This window comes from Aquila chrysaetos, chromosome 3 (assembly GCF_900496995.4).
Source record: "Aquila chrysaetos chrysaetos chromosome 3, bAquChr1.4, whole genome shotgun sequence".
In the NCBI taxonomy this organism is placed as follows: Eukaryota; Metazoa; Chordata; class Aves; order Accipitriformes; family Accipitridae; genus Aquila; species Aquila chrysaetos.
In genome coordinates this window covers 61,237,591-61,264,791 of record NC_044006.1, presented here as the reverse complement: position 1 = coordinate 61,264,791, position 27,201 = coordinate 61,237,591, and the positions used below count along the sequence as shown (strand labels likewise).

At 37.4% G+C, this 27,201-nt stretch overlaps 1 protein-coding gene across 2 annotated transcripts in view; it reads left to right on the top strand.

The window, feature by feature from the left end:
- Positions 1–3,175: 3,175 nt before the first annotated feature.
- ODAD2 (outer dynein arm docking complex subunit 2) overlaps positions 3,176–27,201 on the top strand; it is an 88,674-nt gene continuing 64,648 nt past the window's right edge. For both annotated transcript variants that reach the window (XM_030010683.1, XM_030010680.1), the window contains exons 1-10: positions 3,176–3,229; positions 3,908–4,159; positions 5,332–5,489; positions 6,835–7,030; positions 7,590–7,696; positions 8,114–8,250; positions 9,278–9,394; positions 12,243–12,463; positions 14,172–14,303; positions 14,511–14,655. In XM_030010683.1, the coding sequence (XP_029866543.1) occupies positions 3,936–4,159; positions 5,332–5,489; positions 6,835–7,030; positions 7,590–7,696; positions 8,114–8,250; positions 9,278–9,394; positions 12,243–12,463; positions 14,172–14,303; positions 14,511–14,655 (1,437 nt within the window). In that variant the 5' untranslated portion in view covers positions 3,176–3,229; positions 3,908–3,935. The remainder of the gene's footprint in view (positions 3,230–3,907; positions 4,160–5,331; positions 5,490–6,834; positions 7,031–7,589; positions 7,697–8,113; positions 8,251–9,277; positions 9,395–12,242; positions 12,464–14,171; positions 14,304–14,510; positions 14,656–27,201) is intronic.

Here is a 27,201-nt window from a genome sequence, read left to right as displayed (position 1 = left end):
TTCTAGAATTATGTGCTTTGTCCCTTAATCTTCTGCTGTCCACCTTCTCCATAAAGCACCCACTGGGCAAGGCCCAAGTTACTCATGTTCTGATTAGCCAGCACGGTATGAACGAAACACTTGGCTGGCTGGTTGCTACAGAACATGATCTGCAGTTCATATGCCTGCTTTTACCTCAGCAAGGGCATTAATTTTGCTTTCCCCTCAATTCAACTATCTCAGGTTTACAAAACTTGTAGGAGCTTAATTATTTCCAAGACCACAACGGTCCGTGAAATATGGTTCAAATTTGCTATCAGGTTCAAAAATTACTTTGGAAAGAGGAAGAAGATGGGGACCAAAAGACAGAGACTGCGTGCTCTAAATATTTTCTTTTCTTTAGAAATGGAATTTGATTTTATAAGGGCAGACTGCAATACTATATGCTTAAATCCTGGAGAAAGCTACAAACTCATCACCTGAAAATAAAAGTAATTGATTAAAAATTGGTTGTATAATTCAGTTGCAAGGTGACAACAATCCCTAATATGACCTGAAAAACAAATGCAATCCTAGAATGTAGTAGTTGAGGAACTTCCAAAGAGATGAAGACTATTAATGCCATTGTAATGGGTCCTGGTGAAATGACTTCTGAAATAGTGTCAAATCTATTTACGAAAAACAACTTCAGACTGGAACACAGGCAAATAAGGATACTAAGATGGTAAGAGAAATGAAGAACTTGCAGGCTGAGACTAGAGTACCTGAACTTGTTTAGCCTAGCAAAGTGAAGTCTAAGAGAAAATATTCTAATTCAGAAACTGGGTGTAAAATCCAAGGAGGAAAAGTAGCCATTGAAAGTCAGGTAAAGGACCTGTGTTGGTGCAAGAACAAATAGACACAAATTAGTCATACAAACTGAGGTCAGAAATAAATCAGATGGTTTCTAGTCTTCAGAAGAGTTAGAGCAGTCTTCCTATAAGTACAGCTGAGCTACCAACTCAGTATTTGCCTGCCACAAAGAAGAAAGGGGAAAAGCACCTCCAACCTCTAGACCATCCATAGGCCTTTAGCTTCTAATACCAGAGCCCAGCAGTATTCCTCACTGCTGGCTTGCAGGATATGTTCTGCTTTCTCATTTTTTTACTTATCTGTCCCCACAGGAAGTTCCACTGGTAACTAAGCTTAAGCTAGTTAGCGAAGCTCCTTTTATAGCCAGTGGAGATGCATAGTCTTTGAGGGCATATCATCCCATTTATCTTCGCCACTGAAATATCTTTTCTTCTTGCTGTTCAGTGGAACAGACTGATCTCATTTAGGAATTCTATTTCTTACTCCACCGACTTCTTGCTTAAAATACTCAGCTCTGTGTGAAAACTCACTGTCTTCACTCCCCACCACCCATGGTGGGGATACTTTTACTCCCTTTCACATTTTGCTGTTTGCACCTTCTGCCCATCAAATTCAACTTTTTAATAGTCCTTATCTCAGTAAAAAGAAGAGATTTAATGCATTCTGGAAATGCCTTCATACACACTATTCCATAAAGAAAATAAATTGCTTTAAGTCTTTACCCAGGCTTTTTACTAAAAATGATCTTTCATTTTCACCTAATCAAATGATTCATTTTCTATCTTCTCAAAGTTATGCAGTGAAACAAGAAAAGCCAAAGCTATTCTTAAGTCATTATTTTGTAGACTGCATGTACTTATTCGTAGTTACTGCTTGAAAGTCTCAGTAAGTAAAATGTATATGGACAATCATCTTCATGAAAAAAATGTATTAATCCCACACTGTTATTCTTTGAGATACATCCCACATACATTCCATGACCTTTCTCATTATTTGAGGTTTCTTACCCAGCTGAGTTCTCAGTTGGTGAAAAAACTCTTGGCTATGTTAACTGTATGGTGTTGGGACAGCTGGGTACTTCTGTTGGACTGTCCTCGAAAGGATTATTTTCCTATGCCTTCGGAAGGACACATGTACCGGAAAGCTGAACATAGCTTCCTAACTTCAGCGAGTGTGCAACAGGTAACCATTTCTTCCTAGGTCAAATCTAAGTCCAATTTTTATAATCCAATAGGTATTTTGGTGGACCTAGATAATTGAACTGGAGGGGGGATTTACAGGTGGGAAACCAGGCAATATAGTTATTGGCCCAGTGGTACAAAAGATGAGACAGGCAGGTGGGAGTGCAGTAGCAACTTTATAACTTAAAAATTTATCCAGAGCGATGCCTTATTCACATTATAGGTGAACAACAGGACTGGGGAAATAATATTAATTTCCATTCTGTGCTTGGGGTGCTTTATTTGCATGTGCACAGTGTTGTGTTGTATATGACAGGATTTTGTTCATTGGCACTGCCCCTACACATTTCCTTTACTTCTTTCAAGAAACACTTATTTCACGTTACATTTTCTTTAAAAAAAAGTGTTTTGAGCCTATCTGTCACGCTGCCTCAAGAACTAAAAGTGGCCAATGCTAACCTTTTAATTAAAGCTGTTTTCTTGTAATGACTGAAAGCGAGTGAAAGGTTTAAGCTATACTGGCTAAAATTCAAGCTAAAAAGTATTCGGTGGTCTTCCTTTAAACTCTGGTGTAAAGTAACTCTAATCACTACATTATTTAATTCCACGCCAAAACCATATAGCCTGTTTTATTATTTTAAATATAGCTCCTCTGACCTTCTAATGAGGAATGTCCTACCCCTTCAGCCTCAGCTTCACTCCACAAGCCACCACGCACCGCCCCGCCGCCGAACCCTCCTGCCTAGCGCCAACCGCCAGGGGCCTGACCCCTCCTGGCTCCCAGCCCTCCTTCCCAAGTCAGGAATGTGTGTTCTCCACAGCGCAAGCCTTACTAAGGTGCCCCTGCCCCAGCACCGCCGGATTTTGAGGGACACTGTGGATAGCGGTTGCAGCAGCAACCACCCGTCGCATTCATCCGTCTGCTCTCCGGGGCTGAACACCTTCGGCCTTCCCCTCAGGGTATCGCCCTCCGGGGCGCACCCCCATGGCCTGCACCGGCACCGGCACCGGCACCCGCGGCCGCCACACCGCGCTGCACGTCCAACCAGGCGGCAGCCCGGGGGCAGCGGCCCTTCCCCGCCGCCGGGCGCCGCCTGTGTTTACCCGCTCCTCCCGGTAACGGCTGCCGCCGGGCCCCGTCCCCATAGCAACGCCGGCGGCCTCGGCCGCGGCCCGAGCGGCGATGGCGGGGTCCGGCGCGGCTCACCCGGGGCAAGGTATGGGGGCGAGCGGTGAGGGACGCCCACCCGCCGGGCTCCTTGCGTCCCTCGGGGGCTCCACACAGCCGCCGGGCTCCAGGATCCCTCCCGCCTCCTACAGCAGCCCTGACCCCAGCCTCCGCCCCAGGCACGCCGCGGAGCGCGGGCGGGCCGGCGCCGTGCCGGGCGCGCCGGGCTCTCCTCAGGAACGAGGCCTCCCCGTGCTCGTCTCACGGCGGTGGCCCTCGGCCTCTCTAGGCTTGACGGGCGGGTCTGACACTCGCCTTTTTCGTCCTTTTAAAGACGGTGTCCGGGGGGGATCTTTGCTGGGGGTTGTATGTGTGTGTCTGCCTGCCTGCACATAGGGTTTTTAAGAGTGGGATTAACTTCACAAGGAGAACCCGAGAGCCTTTTGTTGCAGCCAGGACAGAGGCCTTCTGCGGTCAGTTCCTTGACTTTCTAATAGCGCCAGGAATTAATTAAGATGACAAAAACCTTTGTTTTCACCTGATTTCCCTATTTCCTTAAAACTTGCGAGTTGTCTTCTTCAATTCCCCCTTCCCCACTTCAGGGATTTAAATGAGTTAAAAGAATCTAATAATTCCTAGATAAGTTTATTTCAAATTATAGCAGCCACAGCATATTGCATTTATCATTTGAGAGCTCAGTTTGGTGATTCTGTGTTTCTTTGCTAAGGTGTACCCCTTTGATACTAGTTGAGACCATGGGAGCGGCGTTGGCAAGAGCAGCTCAGTGGACTGCTGCTGGTTCTGGAACTGGCACGCTTGAAATCACCCCTTTGAACGAATCTCTTTTAAATCAAATTATTAAGTTTGCGGAGGACTTCAGCACTAGGCATCCTCAGGAAGCAGCGTTTGTCTTCAGAGAGCCCCTTGAGTGGAAAACGCAGTTGGGCTGTTCAGTATTTGAAGAGGGTTATGAGATCCAGTAAGTCTGAATTAGTCAGTTTTGAAATACTGAAGGTGAACTACGAAGCAAAACTGTGCTCATTTAGCATAAAGAAAGTCTTAGTGTATTTGGGAGGCTGAAACGGGTGGGGTTTTTACTGATATATATTGAAAATTTTCATTTAAAATTTGTAGGGGTTTTTGAGAATATGAGACTATTCTATATCTTGGTTGTGATACAGACCTGTTTAGTTAGTGATTTATACAATTTGCACTGTCTATTCCTAAGACTTTTTACGACATGTGTCTAACAGTGATTAACCCTGTGATTTCCATTAGTGTTAGGAGTGGCTCCTGTGTGGTGGGTTGACCTTGGCTGGCCGCCAGGTGCCCACCAAAGCCGCTCTATCACTCCCCCTCCTCAGCTGGACAGGAGAGAAAAATACAACGAAAAGCTCATGAGTCGAGATAAGGACAGGGAGATCACTCACCTATTACTGTCACGGGCAAAGCAGACTTGACTCACAGAAATTAATTTATTGCCAATCAAAAGTCAGAGTAGGATAATCAGAAATAAAAACAAATCTTAAACCACCTTCCCCTCACCCCTCCCTTCTTCCTGAGCTCAACTTCACTCCTGATTTTCCTTACCTCCTCACCCCCAAGCAGCACAGGGGAACGGAGGGTGAGAGTTGCGGTCAGTTTATTTCACTGTTGTCTCTGATGCTCCTTCCTCCTCACAGTCATCCCCTGCTCCAGTGTGGGGTTCCACCCACAGGAGACAGTCTTCCGTGAACTTCTCCAATGTGAGTCCTTTCCACAGGCTGCAGTTCTGCATGAGCTGCTCTAGCATCAGTCCTTTCCATGGGGTGCAGTCCTTCAGGAGCAGACTGCTGCAGCATGGATCCCCCACGGGGTCACAAGTCCTGCCAGAAAACCTGCTCCAGCATGGGCTCTTCTCCACAGGTTACACATCCTGCCAGGAGCCTGCTCCAGTGCAGGCTTCCCACGGGGTCTCAGCCTCCTTTGGGCACATCCACCTGCTGATTTTCAGTGAATAAATGGGTTTACCTTGGAAGTTTTCTGAAATACAGTTTAAAGAAATTGTATATGCTTTATTATGTGAAGCTTGAGTAACATTCAAGATTCTTCTCTAAAATTTGCTGTTTATTAAAGTTCTTATTTTAAAAAGATATAATTTAATTTTTCTAGTGGAGCAACTGTTCAGTCTGAAGCCAAAGGTAAAGATGGCCAGCCATTGCTTCTCCTCACGGCATCAACTCTCAGAGTTCGCAGTTTTGACCAGCTGTCCCATTTGCTACAAATTGCTATGGAAAAAAAGCTAAAGGAAGCACAGGCATGCCTTGAAGGTTTAATTTCCTCTTTTTTTTTTTCATCTTTCCTCTCTCTTAAAAAGTATGTCTTCTTCAGTTCATGTTTATGAAATGTGAAGAAAGGCATGCCTTCATTCTAAGTATATAAGAATGTGTTGATTCATGAAGGTGGCTAAAGGTGCTGATCCAGAACTTAACGAAGTTTCTATTTCTTCTTTTATTTTCAGAGAAATCAGTAACAGACAAATCTGGAATAAAGTTAAAATAAAACTGTTGAATCTCATATACAAATTCATGTGTACTGAGCTATCGCAACAGACAGTAGGTTTAAATTTCTGAAAAAGAATGCCTTATTGGAGGCTAATAGCAGTTTTTCTTATGTTTGTAGTTTAATCCTCCTTTAAAATGTTAAATCCTCAGAAAATAGCCAAAGAAACACTTACATGCTTAAGAAATTCTTAGCTGCACAAGGTTCAGAGTGAGCACTTCCAGGTCCTTCTCACAATGGCTTTTAAAATACAGGTACGAGTACTTCTACTGTGTCATATTCAAGTCCTAGATTTTCAAACTGACAAGACCCTTAATATGCTAAACTGGATATCCTCCTCTCATTGGAGGTAGAAGAGATCACTAATATTCTTTGATAATATTAGTAGAAATTGCATCTGCAGTACTAAAATATAAATGCTTATACTGGATCAAACTTCAGATCCATGTAATCCAGGGTCCTGTCACTGACAGTGATCAACCATGAATAATAGGGAAGAATAATATGGACAGGATATCATGCAGAGGCATTCACAGATGCATGGGACGTCATTTGCAGGAGCAGAGCAAAATGTTTTTGTAAAACACATTGACATCCAGTTATGTCACTGTTTACCAAAAAGAACAGCTGGCATAGCTGAAGAAGTAATGGAGCCATTGGGAATGCTGCTAGAAAATGTGAAAGATGTTTTTTGACAGTAAATCATATTTCCAAAATGATCAATTTTCAGTGAGTTAAACCCATTGATTTTCTGTTTTGGTGATCAGCCAAGCATATTTTCTGGAAAGGGGGCTGTTGATAAAGGGAGGTATTTAATATTCACCTCTTAGTTGAATGAATCTTGATCTTTGTTGTGAAAAGCAATTTTGTTTGCTATGAAAAATTTCTTTTTGTTCTTAATGTTTTCGTATTTTTTAAAATGCATTTCAAATTACAAGAGGTATATGAAAGAATACATCATAAAGTAATATTTGATGAATATGCACATTATTAAAGTTCTTATTGTAAATGAATAGCATCAAAATTATTCAGCAATTGAGATAAAAAGTGTTTGTCTTGCCTAATCATTTTTAACATAGTATCACATTATATGATTCTGTTTCATGTTTACAGCTAACAGAGATCCTATAATGAAAATTCTTGGCCCTGAATGTGGGACTGTTGAAGGAGAAGATATGTCCATGTTGCATTTACTTGAAAAAGTGAAAAAAGATGATGACCCTGAAACAGAGATGAAAATGAAAATCTGTCTTCTTCTTCATCAGCTGGATTTGCAACTGCTTAATAGTTCTTTGAAACACATTTCACAGTGAGTGCATTTCAAGTGGAAGCTAAGCATGTCAGCCAGTGGTTTTTTTTTTCAATTGTTAAATCAGATTGGTTTCAACCCACAACATGTGCTTTTGGTGTGACATGAAGAAATTTATTGAAATAACTTTCACTGTTCACTAAAAAAACCATTTTTTTTCTCAAGATTTTGCTGTAGGTGTGGGTATGCAAGTGTGCGCCTGCGAGTGTGGGTTTTTTTATTGCATATGTTTTGCATTTTGGTAGCAAATTGAAGTCATTTGTACAAACAACAAAGTTGCAGTTAAATATTTTCAAGGAAATGTTTGTTTCTTCATGGAGGCATATTAAGTATTACATTGAGTCTGTTTTGTAGTTGTGACTAAGCATAACTTCATATTAGCTATAGAGCTAAAATTTCACTAAACTACAATGACAATGGAAGATGACCCATTTCCAGATTTTTGTTGCTACTATTAAGACTCAATGTAAAAGAAAAAAATTATGTAATATTCGCCTTTCATTTCTCTGAGTACATCCTTTTGATGAATACATTTTAGAACATTTTCTGTTAATTGCAGAGACGTAAGACTTAATCCAGCTGCTATAAATAACGAAGTGAATCTTCTCAAGAATTTCTCTGGGAAAGGAGAAGATACAGTACTGGAATCATTGGAATATACATCAGGTCCACATCTGATCATATCTCATGTTTATATATACCCTTATCAATTAATTAATTAATTATCTTTATTAATTATTTTCCATAATAAACTTAAACTGTTTATTTGTACTTTAAAGTTAATGCTGTTCTTCAGCCTTTACTTACAGTAATAATCTCCAATTATATGAATATCTTCAGGGGAAGTAGAAGAAGTGAACTGACTCCCTGATCCTGAAAAGTGCTAAGCACAGTTGCAGTTCTTGGTTGGATTGGGCCACAGGTCACAGAGCTGTGAATGATTAATTCCTAATAGTATGAATTCGTAAGAGTAAGATATTGTTTTGGGAATTTGATTTGTATACATGTTATATTAATCATCAAGCATAACTATTAAAAAATACTTTTAAACTGGATAAAAACACTAATGCTAATTCATTACAGATTACATGTTCTGTAATGGATGCCGAGCTCCTCCCTGGAGACAAGTGCATGGAGAAATTTGTTATTTAGTCATCAAACCACATGACACTGATCCTTTGTATATCACTTGCAGCACAGCAGGAGTGTTTTTAAATGGAGTAAGTAATAATAAAGGATATCATGGAGTAATGAATGTTTTTATGTGCTAAAATAAAAAATCAATCAGGTTTAGGGTAGTGGTATTGAGGCTGTAAGACCTGCAGAGCTAGTTTATTGGTACAGAAGGAGAAGACACAGTAATAAATGTATGCTGGTTTTCCTATATGTTTTGAGTGCTTTTTCTATAAGTTTTATACTAGGAGTGTGTTCTGCACTCTTTGCTAGCAGTGTTTGTTTAAACATGCCCTAACAGTCCTTCACACTATTCCTATTCAAAGGTACTGTGGGACTAGATGCCTTTCTAGTGCCTCATTGCTCTTCATCTGAGGTGTAATATTGTATGTGGCTAATATAGCTTGCTTTTGTCTTTTTATCAATGATAAGGAGTTCTTTCTCTTTTCAGTGGAAGCTTTTTAGAAATTATTTATCTCTCTTCTTCTACTTTTCATTTTGGTTACCTCTTTCCCTACAGATAGGTTTTATTTAGGCATAATAGTCCTTATGTGTGTTGAGCAGTGACCAGAGCTCTTACATTCATTTTGAAGAGACACTGATGTCCGTCAGGCGTAACTCCACAAATTGATTTCCTGAGTTAAAAAATCCAGGGAAATTTTGACTTAGCATGTTTTCAATGGATGAAGCTCATAAAGCTTAGGCTAGTCAGGTTGTATTATTTTCTGATCCTTTTAGACATCTGCCATACTGCACTGGAAGCTCATATTTACTTGGTTGTTTGCCATAAGCCATAAATTCTTTTCAGTAGAACTATACACAGTACAATTAACTGAGAGTAATTACTTGCAGAATTCTGTGTAAGATCTTGATTATCTGTTGGGATCCATGGAGATGATCCATGCATCTTTACAAAGCATTATTGAAGTTTGGTGGACTCTGCTGAGCATGAGACTTCTGTACCTAATTCATTACAGTATGACCTCTGTGCTCTTTAGCACTATTTTATAATGCAGATTAAAATACCTGTGTAAGGCAATACTATTATAATTTTAAATTTATTCTTTTTTTAAGGGTCAGCAAAAGGGTAAAGATGACATTGACTATGAAAGAAAAAGTGACGTATATAAAGATATTGTCACATTTTTAAGGGAGAGATCACCTAGATTTGTAAAAAATATGGCTAAACAGGTATGTATTTACTGATTCTGGTGTATATTCTACTTTGTACAAACATACATTGTATATTGGTAAGAATTACATTATAAATGTGGCTGAACATTTATGTTCTTCATCAAAGATAAATCTGTGATTAAATGAAGAATTTTAAAGACTCTGAAATGCATTTATTATTTTTCTTTGGATTTGTTTCAGTTTCTAGTAAATATGTTCCTTTTGTAAGTAGCAAATAATACACTATTTCACGTATTGTTCTGTCATACCTTATGAGGTTTGATCCAACATGTGAGGTCAGCTTCTAATTTTGCATAAAAAGTTTTGCTCGTCTTCGGGTGTTATTCTTTATGGAGCACTGGAAATACTAAAGCAGGAAAATATGATCTCCTTACAGAAAAGGTCAAGTTTTTATGACTATTTTTCTGTGATCAAAACCACTTACAATTTTATCTTCATTCTTTGTAACCCAAATATAAATAACAGCCCAACATTTTTACAAGAACTGCCTGATCTAAGTATCAGAGCTGAGTTTAGCATCCAGCTTACACACTATGTGTTGCTTCAGCCACTGTAACTTGCAAGTGTTTTGGATTTTATTTAGAGCTCTATATTAGCTAGAATCACACAGTGCCACTACAATTTTAGTTGTTTCATCATTCCTGATAAAAACTCTTTTTTTTTCAGATTTCTGATGTGGTTATAACAGATTAATAACTTGGTGGTAAAAATCATTACAGGCTAAAACCTGTCGAAAGTTTTACTGTGGTTATTTGTATGCAATTTTAATTATTGCAAGAAGGAAGTAATTAACAGGGAAATTTTCTTATTCTTTAGTTTTGATTTTCTAGGATGTAGGGCTGATATTTATTTTTCTTGAGATACAGATATTTGACAGTTCTGAAAGAACAGAGCATTTCAAGTTGTACACATAAATACAGTAGCTTATATTAACAGTAATGGAATTAAATTTGTAAGTTGTTCTGTTTGAAAGTGCAATAAGTTCCAAAATGTGTTTTATTTATCCCATAGGCAAGTATTTTTTTAATGTTATATCTACATATTGGTATTGGTTTACATTTCATAAATGTGACAATATATGAATGTTTCTAGACATAATTGCTGGTTTAATGTATTTTCAAAGTGTTTTGGCTTCATTTGATGGTCATGAAAGGTAAAATATGGTAATATTGTAATAATTTTTTACAGTTCTAATCCTAAATGTTAATATAGATGAATGTTAATATCGATAATAGAGATAATATACCTTTACTGGTTTTCTGTTCTTATAAAGATACTGTAGCTATTCAAGAAATGTGTACACTTACTGAATAAGAGTAAATAAATAGAATTTATCCTGTTTTCCTTCAATTGTCATATAAATCACTTAGTATTCCCTGACTGTGTAAATAAGTTTATGCTGAAGAGTATAAATTATACCTTTTTAATGGTTTAGGAATATCATATCATATTGCCTTGCTGAAGAGCTGGTTTAGTACATTATGCATTCTAAAACTAGAATTTAAACAAGTTTAATACTGTAGAGCTGCAGAGCATTTGTTTTTGAGGTAAAATCTCTACTCTAAAACTCTGAAAATCAGAGAAAATCTGTATTTCCAAGGTTGCCTATATGAAATAAATTATGACTGGAAATAGTTGTGATTTTTTTTTTCTGGGGAGAGGATAGCTTCAAAAAGCTCATTACGTAGACATGTATTGCAAAACCAATTCAATTTTAGAATATCTTCTTGGCCTTGTTTAAGCTAACATTTAGAATTGCTGTATTGGCATATAGTACTGTAGGAAACATACTTTTTAACATGTGCTTAGCTGGTCAAGCTACAGCATCAATTCCCCTGTGATTTGTCTAGTTTATCGTTAAAGTGTCTTGTCTAGAGTACATTTTCAGAATGAGAGAATTAGCATGAGTTAGTTTATGATTAGACAGTTGAGTCAGCAAGCCTGGAACAGCTGATTCACATCAGGGACTAGTCAAAAACAGACCATACTGTGACAGTCTCCTTAAAACTGCCTTGAATCAGATATACATAAAGGAATGTCTTCACCTATCTGGTAGTGACAGCTGCAATAATAACAATAATAATAAGTAATGATTGTATGCTGTCTTTCCTGTAAAAATTGAATATGTTCCAATAGAGAATAAGAGTTGACAAGAGTCTTTTCTGTTCTGGGTATTTTTGATCAGCCATGGTACTAGACACAGACAGCTGAAGGATTGGTAGGTGCCACTCAGCTCCATTCTTGTATGTGACTTGTTCAACAGTGTTTTGTCCTGAGAGACAGAAGATGAAAAAACTGAAATGGAATGTGTTTATATTAATTCTAAACTATATCAAATTAAATTACTTGGAACTGAAGTCTAGCAGTTTATCATAGCCTATTTTCAGTTTTATGTTCATTATTTTTTTGTGGGAATTTTTTGTAAATCCTTTATGCAGGGAAATAGTTTTTATATAAATGATCCATTGAAAGCAGAATGACTGACTTTGCAATTCTAGATCTTAAAACTCATTTGGAATTAGGTTCTATAAAAGTGCTTGTGTCACAAATTATTTAACATATTAGAAATTGAACAACACCCAATTTTCAACTCTGTTCAAGAAGTTCCAAGTTTAGCTAGTTCATTTATTTCAAAAACTTTAATTTGCACACAGTAACAGCTACTTTCCAGATTAACGTTTCATTCTTTTAAAGGCAATCTGATTTTATGCTTATAATCTAATTCTACCTTTAATACATACAATTTTTAAGCACAGCATCCTGGAATTGTGCTTATAACTTATTGTTTTAATATGCATTATTCATATAGCAATATGACTGACAAACTGTCTCCTTCTTTTATTAGGAATATAATTTTTTTAAAGAACCAACATATGAGAAGAATTATCAGCGTATGGAAGTAGTTGATGCTAAGGTCTCTGGCCAATCCCAGAACCTTTATGATCTTACAGAAAAGAATGTATGTGAGAAAGTGAAAAGTTCTGCAGCAAGAAGGAGATCCATTGACAAGAAAAAATTAGAACCATCTATGAAGTGGAAGAATACTGGGCTTTCTGCTTCCCACAGATAAGTAGTTATCTTTATAACTGATTTTTCTTGTAGATCTCTCTAAACTGTGCTCGTGATTGGACTGCATGTTATAGGTTTGCATTATTATCTTAAGTTAGGAGCAATAAAACAAAATTTACTACATGTTAATTTCTAAGAAGAGAGTACAGACTACCAAAGAGTTTTCTTCCGTCATGCAACAACTTTGATGATGTTATGTCATTTCCACAGCAAGGCAGGGAAATATCTTGCAACCATCTGCAGTACTGGTCCTCCAGGACTGTGATATTATCATATTTTTGGTGTAAAATGCCCTTTCAAGCAAGACAGAGTAGACAATCTAATCTAAACTACACTTTCTGAGGGAGGCAAAAGAGATCCAGGATGGAAAATTAAGATGACTCTTACTTATACTATCAATTTTTAATGATTTCATATTATATGAGCCACTTTTCTAGCTCTGCTTAGCAACAGTCTTCACTAAGGAGATTATCTCAAAGTTTGGACACCCAAAAATAGAGTATACATGTATTGGATATTGTTGGTTTTGTCTTGTGAAATCAGAACTCCATTCTGATTTCATATTTCCTGATTTTGTGTTAACGGAGGAAGAAGAATATCTGAAGGAAAGGCTTTGATTACCACCCTACAAAAAAAAGGCAGTATCTTCTCAAGTCTGTCAGTTTGACATCTTGCAAGAAACATTTTAAGAGATTTTGGATGTGACCTACAGTCATCAGTTAAAAAAATGTGGTTTTCCAGGGACAAGAGCTTATCTTTTTCCACAGTCATTGTTAGAGTCTAGATGTAGTGAAACTGGCTGTAATCATGAGTAGTATTCTCTTTTATTGTTGTGACTGTGATAGTATGACCAGCCCAGGCTTGACATTTTGTTTTCACAGCATTGTAAATTAGGGACAAAAAAGCACCAGAGATTGTGCCCAGCTAGGCCTCGGAGTCTTCTTTGGAATATGAGGAAAGCAAGGTATATTATATTCAGCATGATCAAATCTCTGGAACAGCTCAAGTGTGTGTAAAAACTAGGCAGACTAGAACTCTTCTGCCTGGAAAAAAGTTGACTGGGGGACAATAAGACAGATACAAAAAATCATTAATGGAGATGATAAATAGGGAACAGATAGTTACTGTCTGTTCTAATACAAGAATAAAGGGCATCAAATGAAAATGAGGCAGTGAGACCAGTTCAGAACAAAGGGAGAGATTTCTTCATACAACACATGGCTAAGCTCTCAAATTCTTTGCCACAGCACGGTAGAGGCCATTTGTTTATGTGAGTTCACATTCACGGAAGAAAAATCCGTCCAAAACTATTAATGCAAGGACAATCAAGAGTTCCCTGCATCACAATTTGCTGAAGAATGTTCTGGAAAAAATAATTTCCATGTTCTTCCATTATTCTTCTACTGTTACCTAGATAGCTGCTATTGGTCATGATTGGAGATGGTATCCTAGGATAAATGGACCTGTGGTCTGTCTGCATATACTCATTCTTTGTTCTTGTATCACATACAGGTCAGCATAATATAATTTTTCTAATATTTCACTATTTTATTAAAGCAAAATTAGTCAGTTAAGACAGAGCATACTTTCTTTTTAATGAAGTTTATTGTGTAGGATCATAAGCTCATATGTACTGACATATGTGTCCAACCATAGCTTTTTTGTTCTATGTATATATATAATAATTTTTTTTCAATAAAAACAAATATTTTAGTGACAAGGCCACAAAAAAAGATACTGAAGAAGAAGGGAGAAATAGTGCTGTGTCTCTGAAAATCAAAAAGAAAGCCAGTGGCATTTCTTCTGAATCTGTTAAAATACAACGAGCTTCAAAATGGTATGGGTTACTTATTTTTCTTCCTTCAATTTTTTAATTTTTATTTTCTGTATCTACAGTAATTATCACCATACTTAGTATTTGGTAGCATCAATTATAGTTTTCTAATTCTGTTATCAGGCAGTGTTGTCATACCTGTTTAAAATGTGCTTGTTCATATTAGTTTATAACTGTTTAAAATGGGTGATGCTGTTTATTTGTTTTTAGTAAAACATCAGGCAGGTTTGAAGACATTAGTGAAAGTTCGTCAGAGACTGAGGAAGATGAAGAACAGCCTGTACGTCGTCAGGAAGGAAACACCGATTTGCCATCGGAATACTGGGGAATTCAGAAACTTGCAAAATATTTAAAGGTAAATAAGAAGCGTTGATAAATTTTATAAAAAAAACCAAACAAACTACTCTTTACCTTCTACATCTGAGGACACCAGACCAGCTCCTCATCCTTTCCACCTTCCATATATTTTAGAATAGCCCTGCTATGTAGTATGTTCAAATCCTGGAACTGTGAACTTTCCTATCACACACCCGTTTCTCCTGCATTTTTTTTATCTGCTATTTTTGGCCTACATAGACCCTTAGATTAAACCATCTGTTCAGTGTTATTTAAAACTTAAGATGGTATAATTTCTTTATTAATTATTGGGTTTCTGGTTTGCTTTTTGGGTGAAACTTTCCAAGATATTTCTTTATGTGGATAATAACTTTCAAGAGTTTTTATTAAAACTGAATACTTGCCTAAAGTCTTTCATCAACTATGATTAATGCATGACTGAAGTAATTCTAACGTGGTCTTGTGTCTGGATAGATGCTGTTAGTGGACAAGAAAATGTATGATAAACAGGCATCCTCTAAAACGAAAAAGGTTTTTTTTACACAGACTTGTTGAAAATCTTTTGGAACCTATAAATATAGATGTTTAGAATTCTGTGTATGTCTGAAACACGTAAAAAAACCAACAACCCTGTACTATTCTGGAAAATTCTAAAACTAATTATGTTTTTCCCTCAGGAGAAATTCCTTTACAAGTTTGTACTGGAATTTATGTACTGTAAGTTACTAATAAAAGCGCTGGTTTATTTGGTTTTTTGAGTACAGCTACAGAGTATACACATCCGACTGATAAAATGATGGTGCTGGCGTTTGGTACAGCAGAAATACTTGTGAGGAATAAGAAAAGCTTTGGCTCCTTCCAGTCCTTTAACTGTTGTAGAAGAGTAACTCAAGTCTTTTAAACAGTGTTCAGTGCACTCTTACTGCTTGTTCTCAGTTCATGTAACATTGAGCATGTAACTTGCTCAGGCTATCCACTAATGCTGAACACACAATATATACTTTTTGCATGATACAATTGTTTCTATTTGCATGTAATTACAGTTCAAGGTGGTGTTTTCAAATCTTTCAGTCTACTAATAGCTTCCTTCTGTCTGTCCTATGGACCATCTCTTTGTACTTTTCTGAATGCTCAGAGAAATAAACATGCTAGTTAGTAAGGACCCAAGGTCCTCCTGGAGAGGATACTTGAAATTCATTACTGTTGATGAACTCCCAGAAATCTTTTCATTGGCCCATTTATGGACCACCCTCTTTACCGACAAGGCTCTTCTCTCCTGGTTACATAATTCTCAAACTCCCTTTCCTCTCTAGATCCTTCATATAATCATGTTTAGATTTTAGTATTGGACTTGATTCAATACTGAAACATATCTACACTTGCATGAAACCATTCTGAATGAAAAGTGAGAATGGCAAATAGGAAAATATATTTTTCATGCTCCTCTTTTAGAAATGAGTATATTTTGTTCCAGTTGTCAACAAGCAAAATTACTTAATGGCTTAGAACTAGAAAAAGAAAGGGGAGCATTTTTGATCAAATTGTGAGTACCTGTTAAGAAGTGTTTATAATACAAAATTCTATAATATGAAAAAGGTTTGTTATGAAAATTCAAATGTATACTTGTTTATGTATTCATGCACACCCAAGTCTTCCAATAGTTCTTTAAATATTAAACAAAGTATTTTAAGATGTACTTAAAATAGTTCTTTGTTGATTCTTAGCTACGTAAAGCAAGAAATCCCTAGTGTCAGATAAAGCTGAAAAGAGATGCCTCAGTGGCATTTCAACCACAGACAGTGGTTGAAATGTTTTATTGATGGAGTGCTACTTTAGCTTGCACATGGAATTCATTTTAATTCAAGTATAAATACTGCACTTCTGGCCAGACTTAGGAGATTTTTTGGCATTCTTGTTGTTCATGTAGGCAAGTGTTCATGACACATGCAACAGAAGAGAAAATAAATTTATGACTACGATATTTAAGTATCTACAAGCATATTTATATAGAAGCACAAATTTCAGAGAGCTTGTGTGTCTTCAAAGGTATTATACATGGTTTGCACATCTTAAAAATATAATAAAATGCCTTAAGTAATAGATGTTTGAGATACCAAGTTAGAAAATACAATAATTTGTAGATGCAACCATTTTTTTAACGTCTGCTAAAGTAAATGTGAATCGCAATTCAGCAAGGCTCTGTAAAAGATCAATTTGCAAACACAAAACTTCCATAAAACCTGAAAGATACCTAGGTTTTATCCCAATGTTAGATTACCATTAAAACTTAGAAAGGCGGTTGCTTCCTATATAAAGCAAACTTGCTAGATCCTGTGAATGTTGCCTGTAGGCTATGTATTTTATACATACCTCTTCATGGAAAGAAAATTCCAGTGCAGGGGAAATGCCCTTCTGACTTTTTGCCCTTCTCCATTCCCTGTCCTTTCTGGGAAAGAGCAGCCATGTTGGAATTGCTCCACTGGGAAGCAGCTGCTTCTGTGGTCTGGCTCCGTGTCCTACCTTCAAGCTTCCCAGGGCTGTGAAGCAGAAGATTGAACATGTGTGCTCTTGCCATGTCTCCCCATCAACTTAAGAATGGGCAGTGAAGACAGATCAGTGAGCTTGGTGATGGCATTGTCTTAGGCATCTTTTGGGGCTAGAGTAGATAACATTGGAATGAAGTGTTCTGTTGATGTTTGTAACAGTGAGATTCACTCAGGAGAGCCTGCTTCAGATTTCACACTATTTATTAAAGTAGTGCTTCTGAAATATTAGATTTCTAGAGGAAGGACTACATTTTACATGTGAAAAAATTTAGGAATAGGGTGAAGGGGTCCCATTTTACAATGATCTTGTTACTAGAAATGGGGAATATCAGGTAGAAGTGCAGAGCTGTGGCAGAGCTTTGGTGTTCACTGAAAAAAAAAGGAGAAAAAAAAAGGTGAGAGCTAGGCACAATGCTTTGTGCTGCCTGCTGTTGAGCACTGATTATTGCCAGTTTTAAGATAAAATTGAGATGTTGAGAGGTGAATTGGGGCTGGTGACTGTGCCAGGAATAACTCCAATCTCCAGAATAAGTCTTTAATCCCTTAAGCCCTTGTGCTGCTTGGTTTTGGTTCCCTGTAAGGGTGTGATTTATATGTACACCTATGCCAGGGTGAGCTTTGGATAGAGTTATGCAGGACCATGTCAGTTACAGAATTCTTCCTTCAGCTTCTTATCTGGAAAGTCATTCTAACTTTGGCTATATTTCAGGGATACACTAGTGAAACCAGTCCAATCTCACACTTCATGTAAAATATCCACTAATTTCATATCTGTTTTGAATTACTCCAGTTCAAACGACTTCATTCTCAGAACAGCATTGTGTTTCTTTTCTACTTTGGAATCGTAGGTGGACAAACCTGCTGTATCTCCCCAGGTGTTTGCATCTTGTGCCAGGTCCAGGAGCTGGGGAAAGGCTGTGGCACTACACAGGAGCTAGGGAGGATGTGCCCTGATTATAGCCTTGAACACCAGCTCCCAGGTGTCCATGTGCCCTGGTGCTGCATAACAGTTGATGGCTGGGAAGGGAGGATGTCTGTCCCATGACTCAGTGAAATCTCATTCACTGGACAAGGAAAAGGTTGAAAGAACTGTGGGATACACTGGGTATTCAGGTCTGCTCCAGAGCTGCATTTTGGCAGGAACTTTGGAAGACTGGTGCATTCAAGCAACATTCCTGTAGCTGGCAGAAGGCCTCTCTGTATTGGGCTTACATTACAGAAAGATGGCAAACAGACCAGGGAGGCAGGAATGTACGGGAATATTCCTTCTGGTCTTTGCTTCTTTCCTTTTCTTTCTCTCCAACCCCTCTAAAAGTCCTCACTTATTTCTAGGCAATTGGGTCAAGGAAATGAAAGTTTGAAGAGACCAAAGCTATGGGTCTAGTTCTTACAGTGCATGTATTGCAGTGAGTATTGGCTGGGCAAGACCTACTGCCCATCACTTCTGCTTCCCCTTTGCAGTGTGAGGAGAGCTGAGCCACGAGGATGTAGTGTGATTGCTGCACCGCAGACAGTTTACTTCCTCTTCTCAGGAAGATCAAATTTGTCAGTTAGGGAAATACAACTATGTATTGGCTTGCAGGAAGGAATAGTGGATCCCCAGCTAAGCTCTTTGTACATGGAAGGCACTAGCATTCTTGGGGAAGAAAGGATACAGGTTAGAAGTGCAGAAAGTCAGACAGTGAAATGATGCAGGGAGGCTCTGCCGGGAGCTAAGATGCAGGATCTGAAATGAGAGGTTGATGTAAATATTGTTGATAAACAGTATGGGATAGTTTTATTACCCAGAAAGAGACAGGAAGACATCTGGAGGTTGGAATTTAGGGGCTTGGGGCAAGCCAGGGTGCAGGAAATCCATGTATGCATGAAGGGTAGGAATGTGGACAAGGAAGGTTCAACCTATTACAGAAACAGGGAGCCTATTTCAGAACATTTGAGGACTACACCTTAAATGGCAGTTGCATGTGTGGGGGGAGTTCTTTTGCACTCTGTGTGCAAGGTTTGCAATGTGACATTTCTCTACTTGGAGGGGAAGAAGGAAGCAGTGAACAACTGCTTGCACACTTCCCTGCTATGCATTAATATAAAGTCAGTCACAGTTTATCTCTAAGGCGAGACTTGTCGTATCTGAGGTCTAAGGTTTTAGATATCTGAAAAATAGATGTCTTCCTCATAAAGAGGAAGGTAGAAAACATCCAGCCTTTCAAAATAAATTATTACTTTCTTGTGCAAATGAAAGTTGTGTAGCAGTCTCAGCCCTCCTGTGGTTTAACAGGTGGTGTATACAGCAACTCTTTTATATGAACCAATTATAAATTTATGGCACTTGCAAAGATATTGATGTGGCTTGTAGATTTTTCTCAAAATTTGTATGAAATAGAGGATAGATGCAGTATTTTTTAACTGCATAATGGAAAAGTATAGCTTTCTTAAGTTATAATGGTATTGGAAATGTTCCAAATTATTAAAATTACACTACTACTCACTATAAAATTTAAATCAGCTTCATAAACTATGCATGGATTAAGAAATTGATTGTATTTTGGGATTAGCAGAAAAGTAATTGTTTTATTCTAAAATGCAGAACCTCAAAAGAGACATGAACATATTAGCCTAAGGAATAAAATGGGTCTTCAAAGACTAATTCATTTAAAGTGAAACTACACAAAAAGTAATTTTAAATTTTGTAAGACATGAAAAAATAGTATTAGTGTTACAGTGTACCCCCTAAAGTACCAATTGTTTATTTACTTATTTTACACATTGTAATACTGCTCAAAAGATTAGTGGTAGTCATAGAAAAAGTCTAAAATCTCTGGTGTGTACAGATATTCCTGACCAACAAACTGCACAGAGAACTGCAAATACAAATTCTGAGGAACTAACTCTCTATTTCTTGACTCTGCTTCCATTTTTCCAGGAAGAGTTACCAGTGGGTAGAACTTTACAAATATGATTGGATACTTAGATGATTAACATAGAAGTTTTGAATTTGGTCAGATACATAACGAAGTTAGAAATCATTGTTTGTGCAAAATTATCAAAGAAATTTATCTGTAATCTTGAAATCTGGCCCTAGTTGTGGAATAGATGCAGATATTAGAATCTAATAGGAGTAAAAGTATCTGATCTGTGTAGGAAGTATATTGCACATTATATTATTTTTTCCACAATTTGTGGATAAGAGTTAACTGTTTTTTCTTTAAAATATCACATTAGCAAGACTTGCATGAGATTATATTTTGGCTATTAAATACAAAATAAGCATATATAAGTGCATATAAAATATTTTTGTATATAAAATAATTTTGCCACGGTGTAATGCATCTTTTCAGGACTGACCAACTTTGCAGATATTTTACCTGACCTTATTAGCAGAATGTCTAACAATAAATCTTTTATCTTCCCTTATGAAAGTATATGGTGGAGTAATATGAAGGTGGTTATTCAACTGAACTGAAAGACCAAGATGAAAAATAAATTTTGCTGTAGCTTGACTAAGTGGTAGACTGTTATTTTTCAGAAAATACCAAATGTATGAGACATAATCATGTGCCACCTGCTAGTGTTTCTAGGCACATGTTTGGCTAACCTGTCAGCCTTGGCAAACCTGTCAGCCTTCATATCACTGTCTTCTCCACTGTTCACGAACATCTTTTGTTCCTATCTTCCAGTATTAGCCAAGATTTTTTTTTTTTATTTCAGTAAAGAATGTGATTACTGAAAAAAAAATGGAATAAAAATATGGTAAAACTGCATTTTATAGTTAAGATATGTATTTTTTAACAACCTAGCCAGTGCTGATCATGAAAAAGAAATCTTTTTATGATAAATTTACTGGGTAGGAAATATTGGCAAATGGTGAACTCTCAAATTATTATTATAATTGGCAACTCTGAAGCACTTGCATAGCTCTCTCCTCAAAATACTGTACAAACAATCATTCCTCATCACAAGAGACATATAAAATTCATAACAGCCAGTTGATTTTTGACCATTAACACCAACTCTGATGAATTTCTGTGTAGTGGAAGTTTAATTAACGTTCTGAGGGTCACCTGTTTCTAAGAGTTTCATACCTGATGATAAAAGACAAGATTGAACTAAAGAAAAAAAAAGCAAAAAAAGTAGAATTCAACAAAAAATGAGAAAGAAGAGATGGTATGTCAAAAATTAAGGGCTGAGGAAAAGAATGTAATATAACTGAAGTTTGATTCTCCTCTTTCTGCAGGATTGTATTCTATTGAAAAGTAGGTAATTAAACTAATGAGCTACTGTTTTGACACCATAACTACCGTACCTCTAAAATAATTATAAATTGCCACAGCTGTCTCAGTCTGACTTAAGCCTTTATAATCATGAAGTAGATAATAAAATTGTTGGCTTTCCTAAAGGATTAGAACATGATTGTGTCTGAAAGCTACCAAGAGTTTTAAGAAGTGAGAACAGTGTTCTTCATTGGTTTTAAGTGTTCCACATTGGATCTAGGCTCAATTTAATCACAGCTTACTATACACACAGTTATTTCAGAAGCATGCCTGTGCTTCAGCCATGTCTTAATCTATAATTGTTTTTCCTATGATCTCACTAAGTTCAGTTTTTAGGTTTGCTTATTTCTCCAGAGAACGTTTGTCCTTAGTTTTTCATAAACTACTGGTATCGTTTTGTTTTTCTTGCAAAATCTCATTTGGCTGGTTTCAAATGACACTGTCTTTTCTGTCTGCTCAGTGCTTATGAAGCTTCAACAATGTGTCAGCTCTCCAGTAGCCTGTTACAGGCACAGGTCCTTCCTAGTTCAACCTCATTAAATTTTCTCCACAGATTCACTTCCACTGGTTTCCCAAATGAGTTGGATCCATAAAAATAAAATAGCTGTAATAACATTAAGGCTTTTAGTCTCTTTGTGAGCCAAGTGCTAGGAAAATCAAAATTGCTTAGGCAGGTCTGACACTGTCACACAAGGTCAGTAGTACATCTGTATTATGGGCAGCCTATGTCACATCTCCAAGTCTGTAGTCAGGATTTACAAGTATCACTGTTAAATTAAAAAACAGTAGTGCTGTTTGTTTAGGTTTGTTTTTTTTTAATTTAATCCTAGACCCTTTTATCTTTCTCATTCAATCCTCATTTCCTGCTGATTTTGGCATGTTCTTTTTAAGAATGTATATGCTTTATTTTCTTCAGATGAAGTGGCCAAAGAGTGGCCAAAGGCAGGGAGGGGGCTGTATCCTTGTTCTTGCACCAAGACATAAAAGTCAAGACCTAGATTGGGATTCTTCTCACTCAGCTCTAAATGTAAACAGAGTAGGTGTTTGTAGCTGAGCTGGGCATTCAATGCTACCTTTATGATCAATGGAAAAAATATGCACTTTAAGGATATGATTCATCTGATATTTTAAGCATCTAATTCAGAGTGAGATGGATCACGTTTTCAACTTCATTGTTGACTTGCTCTTAATTAACAGCAATGTAGGATGGCTATAGATGACTCGATCTTAATTATCAGTAATGTAGGATGGCTGTAGATGAGTGCATTTAGACAGATGACTCCCATCCCCACAGTCTTGCGCATTTGAAATTGTCAGTGAGTGTAATGTGAAGTAGTCTTTTGAAGGCCTACTCTTGTTCCAGATTCTCTATGTATTTGGCAATAGGGGTTTGCATACTTTCTGGCCGTTTTTCCTTAAAGTACTTAGTAAGGATCAGCCTTTTTGGTAACAGCCTTAGAAACTAATTGTCAGTCCTCAGTTAATGGAAGAATTAATTGATGGGCATCTGCTAGATACCTATGCTTTAACTTTGGCCTGGCCAGCTTGGTGACTGTGCTTGAGCTTTGTTTACATAGACAATATGCATGTGATCAGGATCCTATAGGTTTATTTTGCCTCTAGTTCTTCAGAAGGGTTTCAGTAGACCAGACCTACTGGCTTTGCACAGCTTTTTACTTTCTTATCACCATATGCTGCACTGTCTTTGGAGCTCTTCAGGGAGTGGGCTGCAAAGTATCCTCACATTTTTATGATGGTTCTTCTGACACTGAGTTGGTGAAGAAAGAGAGAGGCTGTCTGGATTCTGGAGAAAAGCAGGAGTAAATAAACATCTGGAAGAAATTTGCAAGAATTAGGTGACCAAAAAACCAGCAACATCTGATTTTGTGACATCTGACTGAGATTGATGTTGTCTGAGCAATCAGAAAAGCAAAGGAAAAAAATCCAGTAATTTCTACACAGATGCAGAGGACCTTATCTGCCTTCTGGTCACTAAAACATACATATTTCTTTGAGAAATCATATGAATCTAAGTTACTCACTGTTCTGAGAAACAGCATTTTTGTTGTCTTTAGCCAAGAATCACTTTTAAGTTTATATCTTGGCCTTATGAGTTACTTTGGTCTATATTAGCCCAACTAGCTGTTCTCACCTATCTGTATTGGCACATAATGCATCTGAGAGCTTGTTTGTTTGTTCTTCTTGCAAAACAAATTTAGCCATATGTAGCAGTTTTCCCGAAAGAACATTTTCTGTTCATTTGGTACCTTTTAGCTAGTTGGTATCTTTTAGGAGGGTATCTTTATGGGATGGGAGGGAATTGGGAGGGAAGCATAGCTCAAGGACACCATGAGCCCTCAATGTTCACTGCTCATGTCAAAGAGACACTTTGAAGGCCATTGAAGGATGACTGTAGGGTAAGTTTGTCTCAAGAGCTTGTGATTCATGTAGCATCACATATGACTTCAGCCAGAGACTGAAGGCAGAAAGGGAGGAAAGAAGGCAGATAAAGGCTGACATCAGGTAGAAGCCTATATAAAAATATGTTTGCAGGTAACTGGGCTCAAAAATTTAAATTTAAGGAGATAGCCCACTTGCAACACAACAATATAGGACTGCAGCAGTTTTAGGTTGAATAAAGTTAGTCCTGAATGCCAAGGCCTGATTCTGTTAAACTTGATAAAAGCACTCTTTGCTGGCCTTGCAGAGGTTTTCAAGTCTGCAGCCAGCTTTGTTCAGGACACAGAGTATGCAGATACTTGTATAAAATCAATCATCTCATGATGAAATGTCTGAATATAACTCTCTGGTCAGCCTGCAAGAGCTGAAGGCGTTGTATTGTTTGTATAGGCACTATAGTCTCATGACAGTATAGGGTATTCAGGCTTACCAACAATACAGGTATCCTACCAGCACTGATGTCCTCTATGCTTGAAGAAGACACAAATGCCAAAGACTTGGGTGCGGTGCACACACTTGCTGTATCCTATCTTAGCATCCATGATGATCCTCCAGGCTCTGAGTTACTACAGAGAGGCTAGTCTTTTTATATACATAGTTACTATCCCTTTAGAGCAGGCAGCAAGATGGAATACAAATATCTTCTTTAACCTCACAATTGAACATGTTTTGTCAAGCTGTGAGTGGTATTGGCCATGTTTCTGATGCTCATCAGGCAGGCTGAGTATATGCATGATGACATTGCACACTGCTATTACAGTTACTGTGACAATGGATTTCCCACCCCAGAATGATTCGTTACTTGCTGGTAGACGTTAGCATGGCCGTTTCTAGAGGGAGTTGTCTGACCTTTTGGCCACAGATGGAGGCATGCAGAAAGCTTTGCATTTCAATACCAGAAAGCATTGAATGGAACAACTCTCCCATTGTGTGTGACTTACCAAGTGTGTAAGTCTCTGTTTTCCAGAGCAACCTCTTCTGAAAGCGAGGAGAGGGCAGGACAGTGACCGAGATTCAGTATGTCATGATCCAAACAAACGAGTGAGCAATCTTCCTTCAGTTAGGGCTGAAGAAATGTGTGGCCTGTCACTTTCAAAAACATGACCCTATCATCAAGGATGCTGAGGTAAATCACCTGTTCAGGGACTCCATCTGTGTTAGTGATAGTGACAGCTGAAGGCAGTGTACTGCTGAAGAGATAAGAGGGTACCAAGGAGGGTGGCTTCTCTTATAGAGAATGATGAAAGATCATGGTTTGTGCATTAAGTACAGCAATTTTCACATGCTAAAAGGGCCTGTCGTGGGCAGAGGAAGTCTAGGATCGTTGCTGAAGCTGAGCTCATTCATGCTGGAGTGTCATTGGGAGACTGTGGTGTGAGTTGGAGACAGTCTAAGACTTACTCTGTAAATACAGTTACCTGAAGACACTTTACCAGATGAGCTGAGGTCTGAACTCCGGTACAGCTATCAAAGGTACTACAGGTGGCCTGTGGTAACTAAAACCTAAGCCAGAGCTAAAACTCATTCTTGAATGGTGACATTTTGCAGTAACAGTAGTTTCTGATGGATCAATTAGATTAAATCCCAAATTAACATCTGTTGCAGTGATCTGATCTAGAAATCACAGTGGGATCATGGATTTGTTGTGCAAATTACAATCTTCTTATTTTTCTCTCCAAATTTGTCTAGCATTGAAAAGTGCGGTCCATTGTCTTTACAAAATTCTCCAGATGCAATTGGGGAACAAATACACTCCTAAACTGAAAATTTCACAAATGAGAGGAAGATAAACTTGCACTGTTAAGATATTATATATTACCTTGGCCAGGTTTTCTGTGTTTTTTGGGTCAGCATTTCACTTCTCTCCAAGTTTGAGGTTTCAGAAGTTACTAGGAAAATCATTCCACTATTCCTAGTCCAATGAAGTAAAAGTTCGTGTGTTTGCACATGGACTCCATTGAGTCTTAGCTCCTCTACAGTAGAATCCAATTACTATGAATCAGAAAAGGAAAGCTAACAGAATGGATACATCTCAGGAGAGTTTTCAAGAGGGAATGAACAGGTGCCTAACAAAACCTTCTGGTTCACTCAGAAAATAATAGACTTACTCTCTTGTTTGGAAACTAATTTCAGTTTCATAAAGTATGGTGACAATTTAAACTCACTGTGTCTGGGTCATAACATATATGTCACTTCTGCCACTGTCAAGGGTCAGTGTCAAGGTATTAATGTGAACGGTTTGGATTTTGTGATGCCTGTGATTTTCCACTGGCTTTACTTATATTAATCTGTATGGTTTACATACTGCCAGGCTGTAGCCAAAGAATGCCAGAAGATTCAGGAAGTGGGGCAGGGAATTATTCCATAACTCAGTTATACTTGTCCATAACTCATCTCTTAACAAGTTGCAGCTTGTATGTTTTATAAACTAAAATGAAAAATTGGAACTAGTATTTAAACTAAAACAAAACTCAGAGTGTTTAGAGGTTCACTAGCATAGGAAAATTGCCTTGCTGAAGTATATTATACATATTATACTGCAATACTCAGTCTTTCATTAAGCTTTATCAAATTTTATTTAAATTTTGAAGAATTTTCCAGCAGAAAATTACAAAATGGTCTGTGATTTGAGAGAGTCAAGTTCAACAGAAAATCAAAAAGTCACAAAGGTATAAATGAAGAATTCTGTTTCATGCTTTACTACTTTTTTGGCTTTCTTGTTTTATAAAAATGGCAATATTTTAATAATATTTTTGGCTGGGATTCCACTTAAACAATGTTTTTGTTCTAGGAGTTTTTTCATTCCGTTAATGAATTTTAATTAAATAATTTCTGGTATAACAGTAAAGGTTTCTATAATTTGACCTACTTTCTTTTGGATATCACATAAAGCTATTTGTTCGTTCAGTATTTTCTAAAAATATATTGACTTGGTGGGTTCGGTCTGAATTTTGTCAAGTATATTGTAATTGCCATTCAGATTGTATATACTCATAATCAAAAGTAGGGTATTATTGTACATAAGAATGACAAAACTGCCCACAAACAGCAATTTTGTTTCCTGTTATTCAGTCACAGGCTTACTATCACAGACATGCACATTAAGGTATCTATGCAGGACTTACTTAATACAGTAAATAAAATGAACTTTTACTATGGCAAAATAAATTTCAGCCATAGGTCTAAACAGGAAAAAAAAAAAATCCTTGACATTGCCATGGAAAGTAAAACAATATTTCATTTTCTGGTTGCATTCAGTCATATTCACTCTAAATCCAAATCGAAATGAAA